Genomic DNA, 26402 nt, shown 5'->3' with positions numbered 1-26402 from the left:
CTCGCATCGGAACGTTCTGTGACATTGACAGACCAAGGAATGCCCCACTTCCGGGTGCCTTGTTGAGTGCACCGGAAGTGGGGCATTGTCGCCGGCTGTGGAATGTGTCCGGCTAGTAGTGGTGCTATTGCGGAGTACAAACATGGCGGTGTGAGTGCGCAGCTCTTGTTGCTGGGACACTACGCCCTCGGATACACCGGCAGCTACGAGTTGGTGCTGTAGGCCGCGCTTTTAATGGTGAGTGGTGATTTGTAGTGACAGGTGTTTTCAGAGGAGGGGAGAGAAGGCAGGGCACGCCCCCTGGTGGGTGCAGGGTGGGCAGTCCTGAGCTGTCAGATGAGTGCCCTGTGCCAGGCAGGTGGCCTGCAGTGGTGGGGTTACCCGGGCATCACATCACAGGGACAGGGCGGCTCTACTTTCACTTTTATTATTGTTGTCCCCTCCTTACATGTCTTATACCAGGATCACCTATAGCAACTAGATCCCAGCGCCTGTCATTGGTTGTTATGGGTGACTGCTAAGCCACATGTACTAAGATATAACAGGGTTGTTACACACATCCCCCACCAAACCTGCCATAATATTTAATATGGAGGTGGTTGTTTTTATATTGACACCATAAGTTTCAGATCTTATGTTATTCGTACACAATCAGGACAGTTTTTAGCCTCCAGATCCAAACCAGAAAGTTTCCGTTCACTGACAGCAAGCAGAGATCTTGAAAATGAATCTTAGAACATAGCACATAGTCACATCCCCAAGTGCATAGTGTGCACAGAGGATTTCCACACATTCCTGTGCTTTGTATCATCCCAGCGACTGGCAGTGCCTGCACACTCATACCAGTCCATGTGTCATAGGATTTTTCTATAATAATAATAATAAAAAATCTTCCTCCATGTCCTATTTCCCACTGTTTGGATTCACAGTCTGTTTTTATTTCTCCTTCGGTATATGCTGAGGACATTCATTGTTTTGGTTCTTTAAGAGATATATCTACGGTGCCGCTGGACTTTGTTATGGGTCCTGCAAGACCACTATAGAAGAGAAAGGGGTGGGGGACATGTCTTAAAACCTAACTTTTAATACTTGATTTAAAATGCATGTAAGACCAATGTAAAACAAATGTCAAAACTGCCACAGTACATTACAATGTTCATAAGACCATGTCAATGTGGTGAATATCCACAAGGTATGACAGGTACAATCTTATCGGTCTAAAGGAAACAGAAGGCCCATAAGACCATGTCAACACGATATAGTATTCACAGAATATGAGAAGCAAATGGATGTGATCCTACCGGTCTGAAGAGCTCATTTGGAACCAGGAATAAAGCCAAGTACCCAGGTCAGGATAGTGATGAGTGCACTGCCCCTAGTATACCCAATAGGTGACTCCCGCCCTGACAAGGGCCGTTCCAGAACTGACCCCAGGTGAGACTAATATACCCCAATCGCTACACTACATTGGACAGTGGTCCACTTAGAGTACTAAGGTATGTACTAGTCAAAATGTGTAGCACCCGAACAAGGGCTGGATATGGCCCCATTGCTCCACCCTTCAGCCTTACTCACCAATCAGCAATAGCCTTAGAGATTGATCACTACCAACCCACTACCAAGCATTATTACTTGTAGTGTTGAGCCAATTGTAGAGCGCAATACAGAAAAACATACAAAAACATACACTTGTAAATTTGGCAGTTGATTTTTTCCACATTAGCGCTCAAAATCTGCTGCAGATTACAGTATCTTCATGTGATGCAAAAACTTCTGCATAGAAATTCACATGAACGACATGAAATTGAGATTCACAACTTGTTTTCTACTGTGGTTATTTGGCAGAGGAGAAATCCCTGGAATCCACTGCAGAATCCGGATGACAATGTATTTTCATTGACATATAACACAAATATCATTCCAAATTTAACTGCAGGGGGGCGCTACTGTGGATGATTAATGAACAGTAGACCGTGCGAAGGCTGGATTTCACACATCAGTCACACAGACAGGACTCATCATAGTGATATATGATACAAGGAGTCTCTTCTTTCGTGCTGAACAGCAGAGACAAACCTTAAAGAAGCTGTCTAATTTCAGCATATAATAGAAATTGTTTGTATAGTAAAAAAAATATATAATTTTCCCATATACTTTCTGTATTTGTTCCTCAGGGTTTTCTAGATCTCTGCTTGCTGTCATTCAACAGGAAGTTTCATTGTTTACTTCCTGTGAATAAAAAAACTGTCCCTGGTCATCTGATGTCACACAAGTGTAATTACTCGTTATATCACAGGGTAATCAAAGCTGTGTGTTATGACGAGACGTGCGCCTGTGTGACATCACATGACCAGAGACAGATTTTTATCCAGTGGAAGTGAACCTAAAAGCTTCCCATAGAATAATGGTAAACTGAGATCTAGAAAATCACGAGAAATTGATACAGAAATTATATTGGAAAAATGTGTACACAAAAAATATCAATTATTTGCTGAAAGTGGACAAACCCTTTAATCACGATTACAGTGGACTCCTTTGTTTCATATATAAGATGCACAGAGTCCTGTCCTTTTGGTCCATAAAATCGACAGCACACAGCCCACTTTTACTGGACTGACTACAGTCTTGCATCAATGGGACATAGTTGGTCCTGGATTAACAAACCTTCTGAACCTTTCCATGGTCATAGAAAATGAAATAATCACCCTTAAAGGGAGCCTGTCACATAAGTCCCAACCTTGGACTTACCACACACTGCTCTGTAGATTTGGGTGCCTAAACCAACTACAGGTCCTTATCAACCTATGGTTTAGGGGAACAAATCGACCTTTTTGAAGTTTGTATAGGTGAAAAAATGAAACATTTACACTTTCAGGATGTGAGTCAGGTGAGGCACATTGGCCCATCGATCCATAAGGAGCTGTGGGTGGTTTAGTGTCCCAAATTGCCATGACAGGTTCCATTTAAAGATGCAATGAAACTATTCAGGAGCAGCAGAAGGCGCATGTCTGGGCTGCACCGTTTATCTCTATGGAGTTGGCGGAGCTCGGCATTCTACATCAGCTTCATAGAAATTAATGGAGCAGCACGGACATGGGCGTCCTGCTGCCCTGCTTATCTCTGAGCTACAAGGGGTCCCACAGAGGTACCTCGGACCCCATCAGACCCCCCTTTCTTGTTATCTGTGGGGTCTCATTACTTGTTTTATGGGAAAACCCCTTTAAACCTAAAGAACATTGACCGGTATTGTCCAATGTGTTGTTCTGGTTGTGCCCTTCACCACCATGTAGTTATATTACTTATCCAGACTCAGGAAGGGCAGATCCTTGTATTTATCCATTAATCCCCAAACTCCCTGTCACCTCAAGGAATAACTGTAGGTATTAGTGGTGTTAGGGTACAGGAAATCTGGAGTTTATCCCCATTCTCAGTGTCTGGTACGTGCTGGTATCCTGTGCTTTGTGCTCCGTGTCTTGTATTGTGTTGCCTTTGACGTCTTGCAGGTCATTAATTGCTCTTGAGATGAATTATTCATTTCACAGTGTCACGAAGTAGCAGCAGTCATAGTACGTTGTTTACTGCCCTACATCGGTTCTAGGCCGCGTGTTGTATGGCTCTATGTAATGGTAACAGCAGTAAGGAGGTTTATAGCCAGGTATGACGTTCGAAAGACCAAAAGATATGAAGAAATATATAATTTTGAAATTGTATTTTATTGTATTTTCTATCATTGCACAGAAATTGTCTCTGCCTCCTCCCCATGCTCCGGCTGTACAGGAGATGTCTGTGCATGTGATAGGAATCTGAGCAGACATAAAGATTTGCTCGAATAGTCAGGACTGAGTTTATGGTCAAATGTTGCATTTTTGTTAATAACATTGAATTAGAGAATATTTATTGTCATTCCACCATATTTAAGAATTTTGTCTTTGTGGGAATACCCCTATAAATCTGCCACCATGATGAAGGTTTGCTAACCAAGCACAGTGACATGCAGGTGTGTGTCCCCTGTGACAGGATCTACTTTTCTATTAGCTTCTTATGCCCTTGTTTCTAAGAATAAAAGGCTTTACAAATTATGCAAATTAGCCTTAGGTGCTCCATCAAAACCTATGGAGCCTGGAGACCCTCAGGCTTCTTTGCATAATTTTAAAATCCTTCTTTTGTGAATAAGAAGCTAAAAGAAGAACGGATCCTGCCAGAGGGGGCACACATCAGTATGTCAGTGTGCTTGGTTTACAATCTGTGATCCTGGTGTTAGATGTCCTTTAAGCAATTGGTAATATTTGACCCTGGTGACTATGTGGATCTTACTTCAGGATGAAAGCAGGCATGGTTTTCTTCTGGTGGGCAATCACTTTACATTCTGTGTCTCCTCCTCCCACTAACCCAAGTTTTTTCCTTTTTTTTTTTAGGTGTCTACTATGAGCACATGATTGGAGGAGCCCCCTGCAGTAGCCATGTTAGAGGGGTTGGTAGCCTGGGTTTTGAACACCTACCTGGGCAAATATGTCAACAACCTAAATACAGACCAGCTGTCTGTTGCACTGCTGAAAGGTAAAGAACACTTATGCAGCATATTACATTTCCATTACAAAGCCTCCTACTACACGAACGTTATCTTGGGCCGTGGGCTATTAGTTGTTTCTATGGGTAGCGCATATCCCCATGTATTTCTGTGGGCACATATAGACACAGCCAATGATTTCCACAGCCCTATATGAGCCAACTTCCCAGCCTTCAAAATTCAGAGCAGGTTCTATTCCTGCCTGTGTTTGTGGCTTGCACGTTTCTTTACACTGTCATCAGCACATGACCTCACACCATTGACAAATGAGCCACAAAGAACAGACCAATCTTCATTAGAGGTGGTAACCCTACCCGTTCTTTTAAGATGCATAACGTGGCATCTTCTTCTACTTGTGACGGTGCATACACTGCTGTCTTTTTGATTGGTTGCAGCTATCCAGGAATCTCAGACCCCGTCCTTAGGCTGTGTTAAGACTTAAGGATTTATTAGTATAGGATATAATCTCTGCTGACCTTATCAGGCTGTGCATGGACTAACACATTTGCTTTAACGCTGTAGATCTTTTTTGTGTTTGTGTTTTAGTTTTTTACTCCCCGTCTTCCCTAAAAAACCAGAACATTTTTATTTTTCTGAATGAGGCTTGTTTCGTGCTCAATAAATTGTACTTGCTTGTACTTGGGGGTATGGTCGGTTATATTCCAATACTATTATAGTGACATTACTAATACACTTCTAGGAGTAATAGCAGAGGAACGGCACAAGGTAGTCATGAGAAAAGAGGCTTCTGCATTGTTATCTCTTGAGTCATATGAGTGGACAGACATTTCAGGAGAGGTGACATGGCTCTCTTTAAGGCTAAGTATAGATGGATTTTTTTTACACGTTGTAGTTCTCCCGGTGGTTGGGTTCATTTCCTCTGGATACTCTGGTTTGCTTGCACACTCCAAAGACATAATGATAGGAAAGTTAGATTGTGAGCCCGATTGGCACAGTAAGTACTGACAATGTCTAATAGTGGTGCAGAATATGTTGGATCTATATATGCCAGTGACACAAAGAAATAAGAATCTAATGGGAAACTATTAAACAATAGGAATCCTGGATGTAGGGGTAACCTGATGGATTTACCTATGTAATGTAGGGAAAGGTTCCAGTATTTTTTGAGGCTCATTGGAATGTATACAGCACATGGAAGTGTGAGGATGGAGCTGCTGGAAAGTGAGGTCATAACTAAGCAACACAACATTAGTCTTGCTAGTTTTGCTTTTTGATATGCTCAGCATACACGACAGGAAAGCTCCCGACGTATATGCTGAACTAATACATAGACATAAACTGGCAGGTGGGGGGCACCTGTTTTACCTCAGTATACATTGGATCCTGCAGGATAAACCAGATAGAAAGGCTTATTGCATCCCTCTCCCGACCTCCGCAGACCATACACTCAGCGAGATCCATAGTAGTGATGAGCGGTTTCAAACTTTAGGTTCTGTGTCCTCGTTGGCAGATCCTCCAAACCTGGTTATGTTGCTTGATGTGCTACAGAGTAGCCAATCAGGCAGCTTTAGGGCCCGGGACACACCTGACCAATCACTACGACAGCGTAAACCTGTCTGGTTGGGCGCTCTGCAGCCCATCAAGAAAGATGTCCGGATTAGGCTGGGTTCCCACCACATTATATGCCATACACTGTAAGGACACGTCAGGAGGATTCCAACATGTCCTTAAAACCTATGGCATAGACGTATCCAAGTGTATGCCAATGCAGTAGGATATGTCGCCCGAGGAGGAGTGAACGTGGGCAGCAGTCGGCGGCTGTCCTAATGTGAACAGTGACATCACCATGTCCTCCCTCCTGGCAAGCGACGTATGTTCTCGGCAGGGCTGTGGGAAGAGAAGCTACGTCTTTCCATCCTGTGTTTTTATATGCCACTATTTATCATTGTATACGCTAAATGTCGGGTGCTTTCCTGACGTATACACTTGGTGTATACAAATAACGTCATGTGAACGCAGTCCACAGTGATGTAACTGTCCATGTAAGGACAGTGACCTGAAGGGGGAAACTCCGTGAATAAAGTCAGCAGCCAATCACTGGCTGTTGCTGATGTTCACTGCCATCACCCGCTTTCAGGTGGGAGGAGCCTAACCAGATGATTTTTTCCATTGTTTGAGCATGTAAAATGCGTTACATCCTAGCCTTCTGTTCCGGGTATGTTGGGAATCTGAAAGAAGTGTAAGAATGGATGAGACTATCTAATCCTCAGTCTATGTGAGTTGTGCCCAGGTTATTTTTGGAGACTGGTTTTATTAAAGGGACTTGATTTTAATTATTAGTTTTCTTAATTACATGTATATGAGGTTTTCTAAAATCGTAATCTAATATTAGATATAAAGGGGTTGTCCCACAATCACATGTAGTATTGTCTAAACGTTACTCGAGGGCTCCCGGGGGTCTTGCCACCCCTTATCAATGATACATGGTGTTCTATCTTACCAGTGTGTTATTTGTTGGAAAATCCCTGTGTATTTTATTATGTACGGGCCTGATGTGGCCAGGGATAGAAGCGGTCCAGTACAATGATAGAAATATACTGGAATATAACAGGGTGCACCCTGCTGTATTACTAAGGTCTTGTATGAACCTGCCTGTCGCCATAGAACTAGAAGCATGTGATTTATCTGTCAGACAAGGTAGCAGCATGTACCCGCTGTGTTCTGGATGCATCACATTACTGGGTTAACCCTGTCTGGTGCTGAGTCATGTATGAAGCGGAGGGGAATAATGCGGACACATTTTTAGATCAGTTACATAACATTTCTATTAATATTTTTGTAGGTGCGGTGGAACTGGAGAACCTGCCCTTAAAAAAAGATGCCTTGAAAGAACTGGAATTACCTTTTGAAGTAAAAGCAGGTAAGAGATGAAAAGGGAAAGATGTTAAAGTGATTTTCCAGGTCCTGTCTGGCTTAGAATACAGCCATAACCAAAGCTAGGATTTTGGTGTAGGCTATACTAAATGGAGGTGGAAAGAGGGGGGAGAATTGCAATTTTCTGGCTCTGCACCAGGAATTGCAACTTTTTCTTGCTTTCTATGCCAGAAAACTGAATTGGAAGACATTGATGGGGAATATCTCATCAATATGCAATCTGTGTGGGTGGCACCCCACTTATCCGATGTTAACGCAGCCCAGTGGCTTAGTGGTTAGCATTACAGCCTTGCAGCGCTGGGGACCTGCGTCCAAGTCCCAAGGTTAACATCAGCAAAGAGTTTGTATGTTCTCTTCGTGCTTGCGTGGGTTTCCACCATGTCCTCCAGTTTCCTCCCATACTCCAAAACATACTGGTAGGTTGATTAGATTGTGAGCCCCGTGGGGACAGGGACTGATTTGGCAAGCTCTGTGCAGCGCTGCGTAATCTGTGTGCGCTATATAATATTAAGGAATTAATTAAAATAAAGGAATTAATTAAAAATAAGACAATTAAGACAAGTATTATGCTGGTCCTAGTTGTAAAAGTTGGCTAAGTTTATGCCAGAAGACTGCACCATATTTCTGTGACATTTGCATAATTTTTGGCACACAACCTTCTTTTACCCATCTTTTAGATGCCCCATTGCCCCATTTTGATGGAAAATTCGACATATAATTACAGAATACATAGAAGTGACCGATGAGTGACCAGAAACAATCTGATACGGCTAGGTCTTCGATTCCCACAATGGCATGGTGTTGGGTCACATATACCTAACACAGTTTAAAAACGAAATAAGTACAGTGGGGGAGATTTATAATTGCTTCTATGACCATTTTCTGGTGTAGAAGCAGTGAAATAAGCCAAAATTTCTTGCACACTGCAATTATTATAGTGACTACCCAACTTCCACGCCATGTGGTCTTGAAGGGGCATGGCTGTTATTGTTGTGGGCTGGCATGGAGAGCTCCTGCCCGGTGCCTGCGCACTTTAGGACCTGCCGTAGTTTTGTCTGCACCATAGTACAGCTGTCGTATACACTAAGCGGTCTAAGCCTCATGTTGCATCAGCCGTGGGGGCGGAGCTGTGTCATACGCTGGCGCACGTAGCGCCTTCATATAATAAATCTTCCCCACGTACGTGACACTGGACATGCACTTAGATTACTAAAATCTATATCCTATTTTTTAAATGATTTCATTGCTTTGTTACTAGGTTTCATTGGAAAGATAAGAATTCAGATCCCCTTTTATCGTCCACATTTGGATCCTTGGGTCATTTCAATCTCCAAGCTCCATCTAGTCGGATCAGCTGAGAAGCAAGAAGATTTTGATGAGCTGAAGGAAAAGTTATTAGAGAGCGCACATAAGAAAGCTCTGCTGAAAGCGCTGGAGGAAAAATGGAAGGTGGGTCAGGAGTGATAAGTGTTTCCCGGGTTTTGCGGTTTTTGAATATGTGCACAATAAACAGGAACAGTTATATATGAACTTACCAGTGATGCCGCATGGGTCATTTTTGATACACAGATACAGGCTGTGTGATTTGCGCACTTTGGTTTCTACGCTACATTACACCCTTTTATTTCGGAGAGCCAGGACCCATGTGATGTTGGTTTATGTAGAATGCAGCAGGACATCCAGCCTTGTGAAGGAGTTACTCTTACTGTGCCGCAACTTTGTCGTGGGATGGGTTGTATAAATGTTATATAGAAAGTTGCTTTGTTTTCCATTTAGGAACTCATGTACAAAAGAATCAGTGCAAAGTTGTTCAGGTGTTTAGGCTGCAGGTGTATGAAAACATTCAAATAAGTCCACTCTACTAGGTCCTTTGTCCCCGTACAGTTTGCCCATTTTTGGAAATTAGGTGAGTTTGTATGTTCTACTATCTTGTGGGTCACATAGGAGGGGGGGGGGGAACAAGCAGTCATAGCCATAAAAGCTATCTATGCTGAATTCCACCCCCAATTCTCACCATTTATGTTGGCCATAACACAATATGCACCTATTGAAAAAATTAAGCCAATCTTAAAAATATCAGTAGAAAATAAATTTAAACTTTATTGAAATCATGTACACAGACAAAATACAAAAAGAATATTAAAAAGAATAAATATGCAGTTTCACATAGGAGTGGTAGTGGGATCCATTACATTTTCCATGGGTAATTCAGTACAGGGGACAGGGGTAGATGTTACACATATCAAGTTCTATAATTATATGGCCACCACACTGTATTATATTTGTATGTATCTCGCAGGGAATCTATCCTGCTTGAGGGATGGTGGGAGACCTAATAAAGTGCAATGATGGACTATTCAGACCATCAAAAAAATTCTATAAAGTGCTAGTGCATTGGACGTCACATCATATTCTTAAATATAACATTAATGTTTCTGCTCAGCCCCAAAATAACATCACTTACCCCTGTTGGAGTACCCCTAGTGCACCACGGATCAAAATGCTCCCCGACGCGCGTTTCGGCACTAGCCTTCGTCTGGGGGAGTTTGTATGTTCTCTCCGTGTTTGTGTGTCCTCCAGGTCCTCCGTTTTCCTCCCACACTCCAAAACATACTGGAAGGTTGATAAGATTGTGAGCCCCATTGGGGAAAGGGATTGATTTGTCAAACTCTGTGCAGTAATCTGTGTGCGCTATATAAATAAAGGAACTATTATTAGGTGGTGCACAGATGTTAAGGATCATATAAATCCAATTGGCTTTGCTTAGCTATGAGATTTCTTACATTGTCCTCTAGTAATCCTTTCTGACCATACATGTTTTTTTTTCTCTTTACTGTAATATAGAGCGAACAGGAACAGAAGGGAGAATCCTACTGGTATTCTGTCACTGCTTCTATTGTGACCAGAATTGTGGACAACATTGAAGTAAGTAAAGTAAAATACATCTATTTGGAGATAGATTTCATGTACTAGTAGATGTCTCTGGAGAAGAAGGTTGAGAAGCTTAATGATTGAGAGGCATAAATACAGGCACAGGCATGGTTCTTAGAGGGAATCCTTCATCGCTTTTGATGGGCATATGCTGCACCACATAAGATGTAGACAGTACTAGTTATGGGCCCTGGAGATCTGGGTAACCATAACTTCATATGTAAGTATCCACAGGACTGCAAGAAGTGAATAATCTCTGCAAGTGCTATGGCCATGTCTTTTAGACTGAAGATTTTCCTGCTGTTTGCATTGAAATGTTCTGCAGCCCCTCTCCTTTGCTCTGAGTTACTGCTGTAAGTATCCAACCAAAATCTACTCCTATCAGAGTGGAAGGGCTGTGGAGCAACACAGAGAGACATACCCAGAGCCCTTGCATGAGCTGCAGACGTAGATAATAATTTTACTTTTCCCAGTCCTGCTGCTACTAATGACATACTAGGTCTGATTACAAAGCTCTCTAGGACTGCTACCAAACACTGTTTGCAGCCTTTATTCCAGTAGCCACCGCTGTAGGGGGCTAAGGCACTGCATTTGAATGTATAAACAGTAGCCCTGAATGGTTAAATGAGCATCATGAAATGAACAGTTTTAACCTTTTTGGCTTCATGTGATATGGACAACATGAGCTTCATGTGTAGAGATGTTGTCATTCCAATAATGTGTGCTTTCCTTTCTACCACTACAGCTGAAAATTCAAGATGTCCACTTAAGATTTGAAGATGGCATTACCTATCCTTCCCATCCATTTGCCTTTGGGATCTGCATAAAAAATGTGTCGGTGCAAAATGCCAGCCAAGAGCCAGTAAGGAAATATATGTCGGGATTGGTTTCATATTGTGGAAAAGTTTCAGTGGTGATTCACAACCATTTAGTTACAAGATAGAGATAATACCATGATAATAACATGCATGCTATTGCCTAGACATTGGCCACTTTACACATTTTATCTAATGAATGAAGTTCATATGGTTAGAATGTGCTTTATAGTAGGTAGGCTAGACTCTTGGGTCCTCACTGGTCTTATGAATGGGCCACATTGGGGGATTATCAGATTTTTTTTTGCCCTCAACCATCTAACTGTGCAGACAATTGCAGCTTGACCCATTCATTTTGATAGGACGGTGCTGCACACCAGGTGCAACCAGAAAAGGGGGAAAACAGTAACCACTAACAGTCGTGATGCTCCACAGTGTCTCTTCCGTACCATAGACCAGTGTTGTGATCTCCGTTCCTCACGTGGCTTGTGTATACCTCAGTCCCATTACCAAGGCCATTTTTCTATGTATGGTAATTCGCTTTGTAGATAATAAAGAGACTGAAGCTCTATTCAGTGTACTGATCTCCAAATTCCTTTTAATGTACTACCTATACCAGTGTCACATTTCAGTAAGATCTATGGAGATTGCACAGTTGTAACCTTCATATTATGTTACCGTTTGCAGGGTCATCTATGAGCACATGGCTATGTAGTGTATGTGATGTGTTTCTCCATGTAACTACTTCTTATTCTGCAGGTGGATAGATTAATAAGAAATAAACAACTGGAAGTAGAAGATTTTAGCATTTACTGGGATGTTAACAGCACTTTACTAGGTGATCTACCTCCTGGGGAGCTACAGGTAAAAAAAGGCAAAAGTGGATACACAATGTGATTGTTCATTGTATACAGAATTCCAGGAAATGGTTCTTTATGAATATACAGAAATGTCTTTTTCCGTTATATAACAATGTCTCCCTTGTTCAGGATGCAATGGACAAAAGTATGGAGAGTCGGGAGCACCAGTATATCCTGGAGCCCGTGTGCACCTCCGCACTACTGAAAAGGAACTGCTCCAAAGAACCTTTACGCTCCAGACAGCAGCCGCGAATAGAGTGTGACATATGTTTAAAGACAATACCACTTACTCTTTCACAGGTAAGCTGGTGTAAAGGAGTCCTAGGCCAATATACAAGCTACAGCAAACCTGTCACCAGGAATTTTTAGTTAGTGACAGGTTCAAGTAGACTATGTTATGCTGATTTTAAAAATGCCTTTGTCAGCATTTTAAATAGTCCACCTACTTTATAGAATTTTATTTCACATTTATTTACCTGGCTCCTTGCCAGCAGCGTGTGGTGAGTCCTATGGAGGATGGGCAGCTGCAGCTCCTCTCCTTCAAACTCCTCACTACCTGTCATGTGCATTGAGCATGCCAGGAGGGTATGGATGGTAAGAATGCATGAGGGGATACAGGCACACTCTGGCTGCAGCTGCCCCTCCCCTGCAACGCAGCTGGCAGGGAACCTGGTAATGTGAAATAAAGTTTTATAAAATGAACATAGCATAGCATATCGCAACCTGTCACCAGCTAAAAATTACATTCCTGTTAACCAGTTCACCTAACCTAGTCTCTAATCTACACTATTATATTTATTTGTATTCGGGGTCTTAAAACGGCACATTCTCCCTTCACCTTTTTGATATTTAATCTTTCATTGAACTTAGAGGGGTTGTCTGGTCTTCAAAAAAAAAAAACGATGTATCCGTTTTGGGGGAGGGGGATATGTAGTAAAAAAAAGGCAGACACTCCAATCTGACTACTTGCGTTCTCCTGATACAGTATTGAATTTAATGCTGTATCAGGAGCGTAGAAGTGGACGGATGGGCATGCCAGCCTCTGTAAACAAACACCACAGCACTAAAGGCCAGTGGTGTGGGAGACCGGGAGCGCCGTAGGAGGCAAATATAAGTTTTGTTTGTTTTTACATTTTTACAGCCATTCCCCCTACACCAGGCTGGTTATATTGTATTTTTTAAAGACTGGACAACCCATTTAGACTAAAATGCCCCCATTCCCTCTCATTATCCTGTGATGAGCTTTAAGACAACTTGCTGGAGGTGTAGTCTCCCATGGTGTGCATTAGCACAATTGTCAAGCCTTGCCCTCTCAGATAAGGTCTCCTCAGATGTCCAACTGGAACAGATCAGCATGTGATTAACCCCTTTTGATCATTGTGGGGTATTGACAAAACTTAGTCACTTAACATGCATACAAATATAGAATTTGAATTTGTAATATCCATAGATTCCACAGACCTTCTGTTCTGTAGGCGGTACTTGCGGATTGGTCTTATGCTGTCATTAGTGCAAGATAGGACCTTATACACTGATAACACTTGGACAGCAATGGGGTGGGGGCTGTTAGAGAGATTAAAATCTATATATCTATAATATATTTATTTCTTATCCAGGCTCAATATCAGCAAATTATGGAATTTGTTGACGAGTTTGATAGAAAAGAACGACAGATGAAGTACCGGAAATGGCGGCCAAAAGTTCCAGTATTAAAGAAGTACGTATTCTCAATCAGATTTCTTATACATAATCCAGATCATTGACTGGTCATGTTAGATTTTAACATGTCTGACACTTTGTTGATATGAGACGTGTTACTTTTGATCTGGCCGCAGTTTATCCTCGTCTCCCTATATGTTCAGGGTAATGTGGGCAGTTATAATTGATGGCCAAAAATCCATAGCTCATCTTATGTATAACTTAAAAATCAAAGTTTGTCTTTGCTCAAAGACTTTTTATAATTCTGGCACGGTACTGTGGACAATACGGCCATGTAGATGGATGGCCGTATTGCCGATTGGAATACATGGGGCCGTATTCCAGCTGTTTATACGCTCATGTGCATGTGGCCTTAAGCTGAGCCCCTGTCTGCCAGCTGAAAATATAAGGGATCAAGAGGAAACTCCTCTGTTTTCTGTGAGATTTACGCTTGAGTTACTAACAAGTCATTTATTCATTCATAAAACAAATAATCTGAGGACCCATGGCATTTGCAGATGCTGGCACTTGTCTGCTCTGTAACGCGAAATATTATGCTCGATCTGTCTCAGAACAGATACCAACGCTGTCAGGAAGACCTCATTGATTTGCAATTGAGTCTGTAAGAAAAACAGAATATGCAGCAGACCCTGTGAACAGAAAATGGTCATCATTGGCTCTTATTTTGCTCATTTTGAATACACACATATACAGTACAGAAGTGGATTTACACCTGTTGTAGTTTGTATTCTCACTATGTTTAGTTTGGGCTTGTCCCTCACACTATCTGAGAGCAGACAAGGGAAGCATTGGCTACAAGAGATGGCCTATATTCAATATCTGACATGAACTTTTCCTTATTCCCTTGACAGTTGTAGAGAATGGTGGCTTTTTGCACTGAACGCAAACTTGTCTGAGATCCAGAGGCAGCGGCAGCGATTGTGCCTGGAGTTCTTACTGCAGCGGGCAAGGGATGCAGTGTTTTATTGCGCTAATCATTATAATCGTCTTCAGGGGATACAGCTATCTGCTGAACATGAGGTGAGCTTTCATTTATTCTGCATTATGACCATACCGTACTCTTTCATCCGTCAAACCCCAGTGGCTACTACTGCAATGGGGGTTTTCTATGAATATGTAAAAAGCCCATGGGGTCGGGCAAGAGAAAACAAAGAACACATACCTATCTTCATCTCCTGGTTCCTGCATTGCTCTGGTACTTCCAGTTTCGGGCCCTTTGTATAACCAAAAATTAAGATGGGCACAGGACTCCCTTCATCCAATGACTGACCTCCTTGGACACCTCCATTTTCCAGGACTGCACTTCTTTTGTTATCCCTTGGCCTGAAGAGGTTAATCACTGCATTAAGAGGGTCATATGACCCCCATAACCTCCCACCCCCGGTATCTTTTGGACACCCCCTGGTATCTTCCCTGAAGCCGGAACAGTGCCATAGTACTCGAGGTCAAGTGGGATACGGATGAGTTTTGTTGTTATTTCTTATTCTCACCCCTTGGTGCTTTTTTGTATTTATAGAAAACCCCTTTAAGAAAGTTTATATTAAATGTGATGAGGCAAAATCATGCACTCCGTTCTACCCATTTGGTGGCCACACTTGCATGCAGCTTTTTTCCCACTAAAGTCCACGCACTGCTAATTCCCCATTGATCAGTTCACAGTTAAATTGCCCTCGGCAGGACATGATTGATCTAGGAAAGTTACCGAAAAAAAATATTAAAGTGTGTGTGTGTGTGTGTGTGTATATATATATATATATATATATATATCTCCACTAGAGTCTGTGTCTCATTGTGCCAGCAGTTAACCCTTCAGGATGTGATTGTGTTTCAGGCTGAGCTGGATCGGATAGAAGAAGAACAATCTTTTGAAGAACTAACAATTTTGAGACAGCAAGTACATGATCGATTCAGAAAGCAGCAGGAACTGGCTGAGGTTAGTAGATATGTGTTTCTGGGGATTGGTGATCTTCGTCTTGGGAACAGTTGCTCATCTACATTGTACACAGTTCTAGTGCTGATTTATTTTTGCAAATGAAGATTACAACTCTGTAGTGACATAGATAGGGAATTGTCATGTACTACAATCTTCATTACTTGTGTTCTACCACCATGTAGCTGAGCTGTGGTTACACGTAGATGCCCCCACTTCATATCCCCTGCATGGGATAGGAGCAGTAACAGATTACAAATGTCCCAAACCACATGTGGCAGAGTTTGCATGCTGTGATTGTGCCAAGTTACAGATCATGAGCTCTTTGGTATGACCAATAAAGTTACCATTGGTTGTCTATGGAGATGACATGACTTTATGCTTGATCTTATGGGTATGGCTGGAACATTAGAAATTCATTATAACTGGGAGGTTCTGCTACTTTTGACTTTACAGTACATAATAGAAATAGTTGTACATTAAAGGGTTTTGGTTTGATGTGAATCTGAGCCTCATCTGCAGTTATGGATTCTGACCATGGAGCCAGCTGCTTCTAGCTTCATGATCTGTATTTTACCAGGCTGAAGGCCCATACTATGGACAGGCCATCTACCAATATTAGTAATACTAAAGAATCTGCAGATTCAGTGTCTCCACTAAACTCTCTTTTCATTGTACAGAGTCTACGAGAACCTATGTCGGACCCTGCTAGTGGCTCCCCAGTGCCGAGCCCGACAGGCGGCCAGGGCAGCGGCATGCTGCAGTATCTCCAGTCGTGGTTCCCTGGATGGGGAGGTTGGTACGGCAATCCACAGGAGGCAAGGGAGGATTTAGAGCGATTAACACAGGAACAGCAGCAGGAAGACAAGTCTTGGAATCCGGATGATATCTTAGGTGTGTGTCATTTCTTGTTATATAGTATAGCTTTAACCACTCAACTGTCCTATTAGTTCATTATAGCTAAGCTACAGTACCAGTCATAGCCCATGGACTAAAAAACAAAAAAACATGTTTTTTTTAAAAGGCTTGTACAGAAACATAGTTGCTTTCTTCCCAAAGCACCACAACTGTCCACTGGTATCTACATCCTTACTCCTCTAAAGTAAATGGAGCTAAACAGCAGGACCACACATTCAAGCAGTGGACTGGTTTGGTGCTGTTTGTATCAGAAAGCTTCAAATGTATTTCTGCCCCAAAGAATCCATTTCACAATGATCTGCTATTTCTTTTCTCTAGGAACTGAGGAGTTTTTTGATCCCACATCTGATGCTGCAAACCTAAATACATTTACAAAAAGGGATCACGTATTTGTAAAGCTCAACTTCCAGCTGCAGGGTGGCACCATTACACTTCTACACAAAGAGAAGAACAGCTCCCAGGGCACAGAGGAAGCATTCATGCAACTTCAATTCTCAGGTATTTGGTTATTCCATATGATCTTGGGTTTCGTTACTTGTGGTTCTCCTTTTTCCTTTGTAAGTTAAGTACACTTTGTATTAAGAGTGCAGTGTTTCACATCCCTGCTGTCAGTGACTGGTTTATTAACTAAAGGGCATCATATAGATTCCATAGTATAGTTATACTTTAATGGTGGATTCTTTTACACCGTTTAAACATTTCTCAAAAGTATCTAGTAGTACCCATTCCCTCTGACTAATTCTGCACTAAGGAGTGTGGTCATATTGTCAAATACTATTACACATGTCAGATCGGGGTACGTAATTGTGTAGGTAGCTATTGTTGTAGGCGGGTGCAAGCTCATACGTGACTGAGCAAAGATTCCATCCAAAGTATCCAATAGGAAAAGTAAGCTGCACTCCAGGACAGGCATAATAATAATAATAACAATAATCTATATATATATATAGCGCCATCATATTCCGTAGCGCTGTACATCATAGGGGACATACAAATATAATATTACATATAATATTACATTACACAGAACAAACAGTCATATGGAACAATAGGAGTGAGGGCCCTGCTCACAAGAGCTTACAAGCATGCTTGAAAAAGACAGTTATGCCAAAACGTAGTAGCTACCACCACATCTTATTTTTGCTACCTCATTGTCCCGGAGTGCTGCTTACATTCCCTTCATATATATATAAAAACTATTAAGAAATGAAGCGATTTAGTATAAAAAGCTTAATGGCTGATCTGCCTAGATATGCAGGCATAGTCTTTATTCTATCATTTTTTTAGTTTTGTTCTGTTTGTTTTTTTACTTATCTAACTATATAGGAAAAATGGTGCTAATCTGCAAGTTAGTACGATTACTATGGGGCTGAAAAATACTTTTTTTGTTATATTTTACTAACTAAGGAAGTGGAGCTTCCCCAATGCAGAGGAGAGTACTCAGAGCTTCAAAGTGAGATATGATGCAAGGAGTCCCTGCGTTTGTGTATAACTGCAGTGCAATGCGATAATCATTATAGTATACTATGTTGCACTGAATCCCATCCCCAGCACATATTTCCCAGTTTGTATGTTACATGTAATACAGCTATGTACTTTTTCCTTTTTTGTTCACAATTGAAGGCATGGCAGTGAGAGTGGAGGCTTCACCTCGTAGGGATTCGTCTCTTTTATTGGTTCAGCTCGGTGGATTGTTCCTCAGAGACTTGGCCACACATGGGACCATTTTTCCCGAACTGGTCTACCCTAATGCTGTAGGTAATTTGGTGTCTGTTTGTCTTTTTGGGTTCATGTTATAATTTCTTCCAGCACAACATTTCTCCACTTCTTCCCATCTGAGTAATAGTGTAATATATATATATATATATATATATATATATATATATATATATATATATATATGACCTGATTTTGATGTATAGTTGTGGAGTTTGGCAAAGCTATGTCACAATGCTGATCCATGTGCCTGTGGCTTATCTTTAGGGGTCTCAGGAGATTCGGGACAGAGGTTGGTACTTACCATGTGCCTAGGCGTAAAGCTAAAGTTTAGCTAGTAGGGTCATTGTGTATATGAAGTTATCATAAATGGCTCTATTATAAATAATATGAATCACCATTGTGTATGATTTTTTTTCTTAATAATCAATTATTATTGTGTATTTTGTATAATCAATTGTGTGTATTTTTAATTCAACAAATATTGGTTATACTTTTTTATTGTAGCAAAAGGAAGTGGGGTGGTCCCAGCAGTCCAGTGTATTCATGGGATCTGCCGACTTGCTCAGCCCCAACAATTGTAAGTTCCTACATTTGTCCTCTGAGGTTGTGGATCTGTTGGTATGATTTTATATATATATTTTTTTTTTTGTATTTACTCATAGAATAGGAAATCAACTAAATTTGTTTAAAAAAAAAACGTGTTTTAGTCATACATTTTATTCTTAAAGGGGTTTTCCCACGAAGGAAAGTTGGGTCTTATCCACAGAATAGGGCCTAACTTGCTGATCAGTCTCAGCACTGAGACCCCCGCAGATTGCGAAATCGAGTGGTCTGTCGGACCCAGACTAATGGAGCAGACGGCTGCGCATGACAGTTTTGCTCCATTAATCTCTATGGAGCTGATGGAGATCGGTGAGCGCCATGCTCAGCAATTTCCATCAGCAGAATGGTCATCCGCGGGCGTCTGCTCCATTAGTCTGAGGTGCAACAAGGGGTCCGACTCGTTTTCATGATCTGCGGGGGTCTCAGCATTGAGACTCTCACTGATCAGCAAGTTAGACCCTATCCCGTGGTGCGATGTAGCAGGGCTGAGAATGTTATATCCATCTCATTGATCTCATCATATCTCATCTCTGATCTGTCTCTTCTCTCCTTCTATGTGTCAGATACTAGTAGAATGTTCAGAAGGTAAATGAAAGTGTATATAAATCTGTACCCTGATAATATAACCACATTTTCAGCACATAGCATCTCATAGCACAGAGGAATCATGAAGTGTCTGTTAAGAGAGACCCCACACTCTGGAATTTTACACTGACCTTCACTGAGTGATAGGAGCTAAAACAGTAAATTTTAAAGTAAGGAGTTAAAATGATCTTTATTGTGTAAACATAAATTTGAGAATTTACTTTCATGGGAAAACTCCTTTAAGTGGCTCAGTTAAAAAAAAAAAATGAAAGAATCTCTGCACATGATCTGTGGTGACATTAGGGCACATTTACTAAGGGTCTGCGGACTGCATTACCGCCGGGTTTCCCGACTATTTGCGTTTTGCGTTGCATTTAGCAGGGGTTTTTGGTGCACGCGATCGGATTTTGCCGCAATTGCGCCGACTTTCATGCGACACAAACCGGGAGTGTGGCCATCGGACAACCCGACTGATTCGGACTAAGCACGTGATTCAAATTGTGTTGCAAGCCATGCACTTACATGCACCGGGAAGAAGAAGGTGAACTCCGGCGAACGATCTTGTTGAATCACGGAAGACTTTATCCTCGGACAACGCAGCTCGGGGATCGCGCAGGAACCAGGTGGGTAAATGTGCATAGTGGGGGTCATTTACTAAAGGCCCGAATCGTGTTTTCCCGTGGGGTTACCCGAATATTACCGTTTTGTGCCGATTTTCCCTGAATTGCCCCGGGTTTTTGGCGCACGCGATCGGATTGTGCCGCATCGGCGCCGGCATGTACGCAACGGAAATCGGTGGGCGTGGCCGTTAGAAAACCCGTGTTGCTTGACACACGCTTACCTGCACCCAGGGTAGGACGGTGAACTTCAGTGAACTCTGACGGACTTCAGCGCAATGACTCCTGGTGGACATCGGGCGCACTACCTTAGTGAATCGCCGGAAGACCCGAACCCTCCACACAGAACGCGCCGCTGGATCGCGACTGGACCGGGTAAGTAAATGAGCCCCATTGTCTGTTTTTGTCTTCTAATGGAGGTGGTTTAGTACAAATCACTATTGGATTATAAAAAGACTGTATTTTATTACTGCTTTAGCTGGGAATTTAACATGTAGTTTTTTCTCCTATTTAACCTATTATTTTCACAGCTACCACTGGAGAACAACCGGTTTTCAAAATGTTGTATGAAAAGCATCCGGCTCATAGTGTGTTTGAGCGAAGGCTAGAAGTAAGCACAAGACCTCTGAATATTATCTATAATCCTCAAGCTATCACCAAAGTGGCTGACTTCTTTTACCAAGGGAAAGTTCACAGCTCAGGTAACTTCTATCTGTCACAGTTCTGACTTGCTACGACTATATAGATCTAACCCATGGTACTGGTATGTTAATATAGATATAAAACCGCCTATAAGGTTTACTATATAAATATTCTGTATGTGCCTATCCTTCTCTGTCTTTCCTTCCCGCTTTGTAACTCCTTGTAATTATCCTAATTTCTCCATTAATAGGGATTAATGATCACTTCATGCTAAGATTGTGTCATCCCATGTTTTTATATTTAAGGGGTTGTTAAGGCTTCATTTTAAAAGAGAACCTGCCATTTAAATAAACCCACCCCAAATAAATACTTTATTAAAACTATAATTAAAAAGCTTTGCCCTTATCCCCAAATGGTTCCTTTCCATGGCTGCAATGTTAAAAAAAAAATCAGTTTTTAAACTTATATTCAGCTCCCCTGATGTGAGTGCATCATACTAAGGTCTCACTGCTAGGACATGCTGCTGTGTGGGAAAGAGCTGTTACATTATTGGGGACTTCATGTGATGTGACCAGGGTGATGTCATCTAAAGTTCATTACCCAGTAAGAGTTGCAACATGTACCCATGTATGTATCTGATCACAAGAAATCATGCCTTGCCTCCATGGAAGCATGCTGTGATTTCATGTGTTCCGATACATGGGGTAGACATTGCAAATCGTACCGGGTAAAGGACCTTGGATGACATCAGCCTGGTCACATGCTGAGAAGAGACATGGGGAGTAGTAGATGGGAGGGGCACGCCAAGCAGGACACTCCCCCTGTGATGCCAGGTTGGATAACTTTTATAATGTTGATTTAAGGGAAAAAATTCTTAGCTAAAAGAAGGGCGTCAGTTAGTTAATAGGGCTCCATGGGAACCTGTCCCTAACTGTATTTGTGAGACTAGCTGTGACGGGAGGCACCGCGCTGAACAGGAGTGCCAGAGGGAGGCAAATAGAACTTCTTTCCTGTTTTTAGAGTCCCCCAAAATGAAGCCCGGAAAACCCCTTAAATAATGACTAATTTTTCTCGCTCAGGGTTTGGATACCAGTCAGAGCTGGAGCTCCGAGTGGCTGAAGCTGCTAGAAGACAATACAATAAGCTAAAAATGCAAACAAAAGCAGAGATTCGACAAACAATTGATCGACTATTGGTCGGGGAATTTATTGTAAGTGTTTCTTGGTATTTTACTGGGCAACAGTAAAAGGGCTTGTGGTTTATTAAGCAAATATTTTATAGTTTTTTCTAATGTCTCTCCTTTTTTGTCCTCTTCAGGAGAACAGTCGGCGGTGGACATTGCGTCTCGATATCTGTGCCCCACAGGTCATCTTTCCTGATGACTTCTTGAGCAAGGATCCAGTTCTAGTAGTGGTGGACTTGGGAAGAATCTTGCTGACCAACTCTCAGGGTAACAAACTTTGGAGGACTCTCACTTTTTTTAACCCCATTAAACTATCAACCTTCTCAGGTAGGGTCTGAAATGTCCTTTCTTGAATTCCCTTGTCAAAATCTCCCCAAAGGCTACATTCACACGGCCGTGTGTGTGTGGGGGGGGCGTATATATGTCCCCCAGAGACTGCAATGGGCGCACGGAGTTGGACAACGTTCCATAGCTGGGAGAAAGATGAGACGTCCTATTTTACCCTGGAATACAGCGCCGTGCGCCATGTTTCTCTATGGAGAGGGTCGGGGGTGAGCACCACCGACGTGTGCCCACCGTGCTACAGTACAGCGGACACGTGTGTGAATAAAGCCAAAGTCCTGTAAAAATGAGCAAAGAGTCATTTTTACCTAAGATAAGTGATGTTTAGAGGCTGGAGGGCAGTGTCACTTTAGATGCCCCTATGCTCGATTCTATATTACCAAGAACATGCTTTTTGTGTCCTATTAAAGATAATAACCTCATCTACAGATCACAGAACTACAAGCCTCATGCATGTTTCTAGGTTCTACAGAACCGAAGATAGGGACACCTGAAGTGACTCTCCCCCTGCAGCCTCAAAGCTTGACTCTTCTCTGCTCATTTTCACATGATTTTGGAGGGAATTTTGTATAGACAAAGGAGCAAAATTTTACATAAAATAGGAAATTCTAGAAAGATTCATATCCTACCGATTAATGGGGTAAAATCTGGTTTCAGTGTCCACCTCCAAGGTCAGCAGAGCTTTATAAGCATTGTAGTTAATGTGCAATAATTGTTTTCTTGTTTTCTTTTTGTCTTACAGACCATAGCAAACGGAAAGTTTTAGGTCAGTTTTGCGCTGAAACTAATGAAATAAGCGATGATGAGTATAAAACCCCTTTAGCAACACCTCCCAGCAGTCCCCCACCAGAAATGGATGTCAAGTCCGGCATGGACACATCTAGCGGCAGTGCAACAGAGCTGACGGAAGAACAGCTGGAAGCCTATTTACTAAGCAACAAAATGTATGAGAAATACACCCTGTCCTTTAAGGATTTGCAGATCATGGTTGGACATGTAAAGGACAATTGGAAGCACATTCAAGACAATGAAGTTGGGCCAACTCACGTTGTGGAAAAGTTTAATGTTCATTTACAGTTGGAGCGCAGACTGATCTACACCTCAGATCCTCAGTATCCTGGCGCTGTACTATCTGGTACACTACCAGATCTGAAAATCCATATCAATGAAGACAAGATATTCGCTTTAAGAAAATGCTTCATGAGTTTGTCCAGTTCTGAAAATCGGACTGCAGATAATATGCTCCTTAGGAAGGAGAAGATATTTATTGACACAGAGAACAATGGGAGGATGCAGGACTCTGTCATGAACCTGACCCAGAGCATCATCACTCTAGAGCAGCACACCAGGGAAGTTCTTGTGGAGTCCAAGCTTCTTTTAGCTGAGTTTAAGATAAACTACATGCAACTTGGTGTAGAAAGTTGCGGCCGCTATATTTCACTCCTTAAGGTCTTTGGTTCTAATGCACATTTTGTCAAGAGGCCCTATGATGCGGAGGTTTCTCTTACTGTCCATGGTCTTCTCATGGTGGACACCATGCAGACTTATGGATCTGACTTTGACCTTCTCATGGCTTCTCACAAGAATTTGTGTATAGATGCCCCGACTGGAAGTCTACGTGAAAGCCGAGCACAGTCTCCAGTGTCTGATACCAATGACTTTTCGCCATCTAGTACATGCAATCAAAATAAATATAACTCTCTCGAAAATATTAACTTGAAAGATCAAGAATCTCTTATCAAGATCGAATACCAGTTTGTGAGCTCAGAGTGTCCTTCCATGAATTTGGACAGTTCTTTGCAAGTGATGACTGTACAGGTTAACAATTTAGACATCATTCTTAACCCTGAAACCATGGTAGAACTTATTGCATTTCTCCAGAAGTCTTTCCCTCGTGATGGTGACGATGTGAGTCCTCAGCCTTTGAAAGTCGACTTTGACAGCAATTATGCCAAGCAGGAGTCGTACCAGTCAACGTATGAGCAGAACACCCAAGTAGCCATTGACATTAACAGGTTAAACATTCTTCTATTTAGGACGGTCAACATGCCCGATGGTAATAGCAGTGGGAGGAAAATTGCAACCGCTAGCATAGGTGGAACCAAAGTCAATGTATCTCTAGGAAGTCGATTTTCTGTCAATGGTTCACTTGGCTGTCTCCAGCTAATGGACTTAGCACAGGATTCTTCTAAAAACCAATATGTGATCAGTATAGGCAATACAGCAGCTTATGAGAATCAAGGTACGGATGCTGAGTGCTTTGAAGGCTTTTTTGTCAGAAGAGATGCAACCTTTGTGCCAATGGAGGCTTTAAGTTTTACATTTATTGAGCAGTCCAAAGAAGAATTTGCCCTTGACCTTAAGATGGCCTCTTTGCACTATAACCACTCAGCTAAGTTCCTCAAGGAGTTGACCTTATCCATGGATGAGCTAGAAGATAATTTCCGGAACATGCTAAAGACTGCGGCCTCCAAAGTGTCTTCTGTTCTCGCCACCAAAACGGCAGAGTACAGCGAGATGGTTTCCTTATTTGAAACCCCCCGTAAGCATTGGGACACCATGCAGTACGAGGTGGATGAATACGATGGGCTCGGTTCTGTGAGCACCAAGACAGACACAGTAAAACTGATCTTAAATATTAACATTGAATCTCCGGTGGTGTCGATTCCTCGGAGCCCTGGAAGTCCTGAGCTTCTGGTTGGCCATTTAGGACAAATATTCATTCAGAATTTTGTATCTGATGAAGAGCTGTCAAGGAGTGACAGGTTACATGTGGAAATAAAAGATATTAAACTTTACTCTTTGAATAGCAGTGTTCTTACAGGACGCAAGGAGGTCCATTGTCCAGAGCAAACCTCTTCACGGTCTATGTCCAGCTCCGCTAGTGTCAGCAGCCAGGAGGAACCACAGTTTACACGTAGTGATTTCTTTGAATCACTGCAAAAGAATCAAGGTGAGCTTATGTGATTCATTGTTATATATGTGCATCAGCAGGGAAGTACAAAAATCTAAGATATCTTTAGTCTAACATATTGGTTGTCCTGCATTTTTCCAGACTTCAGTTTATTGGAATTGGCATTAATTGTTTGTTAATTAATATTGGGGATCTATAAACCTTAGGCCCTCATTCCTAGCAGAGAGGCCGTAAAGCACCGCATTTACGATCACTCCCTGTAATAAGGAATCAAGAAAATGGTTGTCATTCATCTGTTTGTTTGTGTCTGTGTAGGTGGACATCCACTGCTCCTCTAGCAAAAGGGATAAGTTGTCAAATAATTCTTCCCATATGGGCTTCCTACGACAGGGACTTTGTAAGGCCACGTGCATACTAATGTGCACAGGCGGTGGACAAAGAACTGGATGCTGGTCAGATCCCATGGACCATGCTCAGTGCACTGGATCAGAGTTGTACCATCATACAAAAATATCATGCAGAGAGTCTCTGCCTGGGGTGCGAACAGCAGAGCCAACGGCATTAAAGTTGTTTTCGCCGGCAGACAGGGAGTCCTTGAATCATATAACTCTGATTAATATATATTAATCTACTGCACTTTGCTCGGTCTGTGGGATCTGACCAGTACACGGGTCCATTTTCCACCAAGCAGGGGTACAATGCATAGTTCTGTGTAGTGTGAAAAGGGTAGATATCATGTTTATTCTTTCGTTTCAGCTTTCCATATACTTCACAACACTACCATCCAATTTAAAATGGAGAAGTTCAATTTAGAGCGTGACTGTGAACTAGCCTTTCCCTATGCTGAGGAGTCTGTAGAGGTGGGAAGCGTTTTGAAGATTGAGGGAAATTTTGTTAATAATGTTCAGGTGAGTTGACTATATCCTAGATGAACTCTGACAAGGGCAAAAGTTTCTTCTTCTGGAGCACCCATCACCTCTGTTAAATGGCAAAAGCAAAAAGTATACATCCTGTATTCATCTAATCATGGCTGCTTCATGACTCTTGGTGGCAAAAGTGCTGCTGGTATACTATTCACACTTCTACATCCTAATTTACACACTACTTTCGGCACCCACTGGATCCATTCTTCCATTCCTCAAAGGGGTTATCCTCTTATATA

General features: G+C 42.0%; 1 protein-coding gene across 2 annotated transcripts in view; it reads left to right on the top strand.

Annotated features, from left to right (window-relative positions):
- Positions 1-30: 30 nt before the first annotated feature.
- Positions 31-26402, top strand: part of VPS13D (vacuolar protein sorting 13 homolog D) — a 134391-nt gene continuing 108019 nt past the window's right edge. For both annotated transcript variants that reach the window (XM_072156176.1, XM_072156175.1), the window contains exons 1-20: positions 31-237; positions 4416-4557; positions 7371-7448; positions 8721-8911; positions 10307-10387; positions 11139-11255; positions 11968-12072; positions 12198-12368; positions 13685-13785; positions 14639-14807; positions 15619-15720; positions 16398-16611; positions 16954-17133; positions 18259-18389; positions 18859-18931; positions 20690-20860; positions 21881-22011; positions 22119-22251; positions 23069-25279; positions 25997-26148. In XM_072156176.1, the coding sequence (XP_072012277.1) occupies positions 4461-4557; positions 7371-7448; positions 8721-8911; positions 10307-10387; positions 11139-11255; positions 11968-12072; positions 12198-12368; positions 13685-13785; positions 14639-14807; positions 15619-15720; positions 16398-16611; positions 16954-17133; positions 18259-18389; positions 18859-18931; positions 20690-20860; positions 21881-22011; positions 22119-22251; positions 23069-25279; positions 25997-26148 (4608 nt within the window). In that variant the 5' untranslated portion in view covers positions 31-237; positions 4416-4460. The remainder of the gene's footprint in view (positions 238-4415; positions 4558-7370; positions 7449-8720; positions 8912-10306; positions 10388-11138; positions 11256-11967; positions 12073-12197; positions 12369-13684; positions 13786-14638; positions 14808-15618; positions 15721-16397; positions 16612-16953; positions 17134-18258; positions 18390-18858; positions 18932-20689; positions 20861-21880; positions 22012-22118; positions 22252-23068; positions 25280-25996; positions 26149-26402) is intronic.

Source organism: Engystomops pustulosus, chromosome 6, assembly GCF_040894005.1.
Source record: "Engystomops pustulosus chromosome 6, aEngPut4.maternal, whole genome shotgun sequence".
Classification (NCBI taxonomy): domain Eukaryota; kingdom Metazoa; phylum Chordata; class Amphibia; order Anura; family Leptodactylidae; genus Engystomops; species Engystomops pustulosus.
This window is presented reverse-complemented; position numbering and strand designations above follow the sequence as displayed.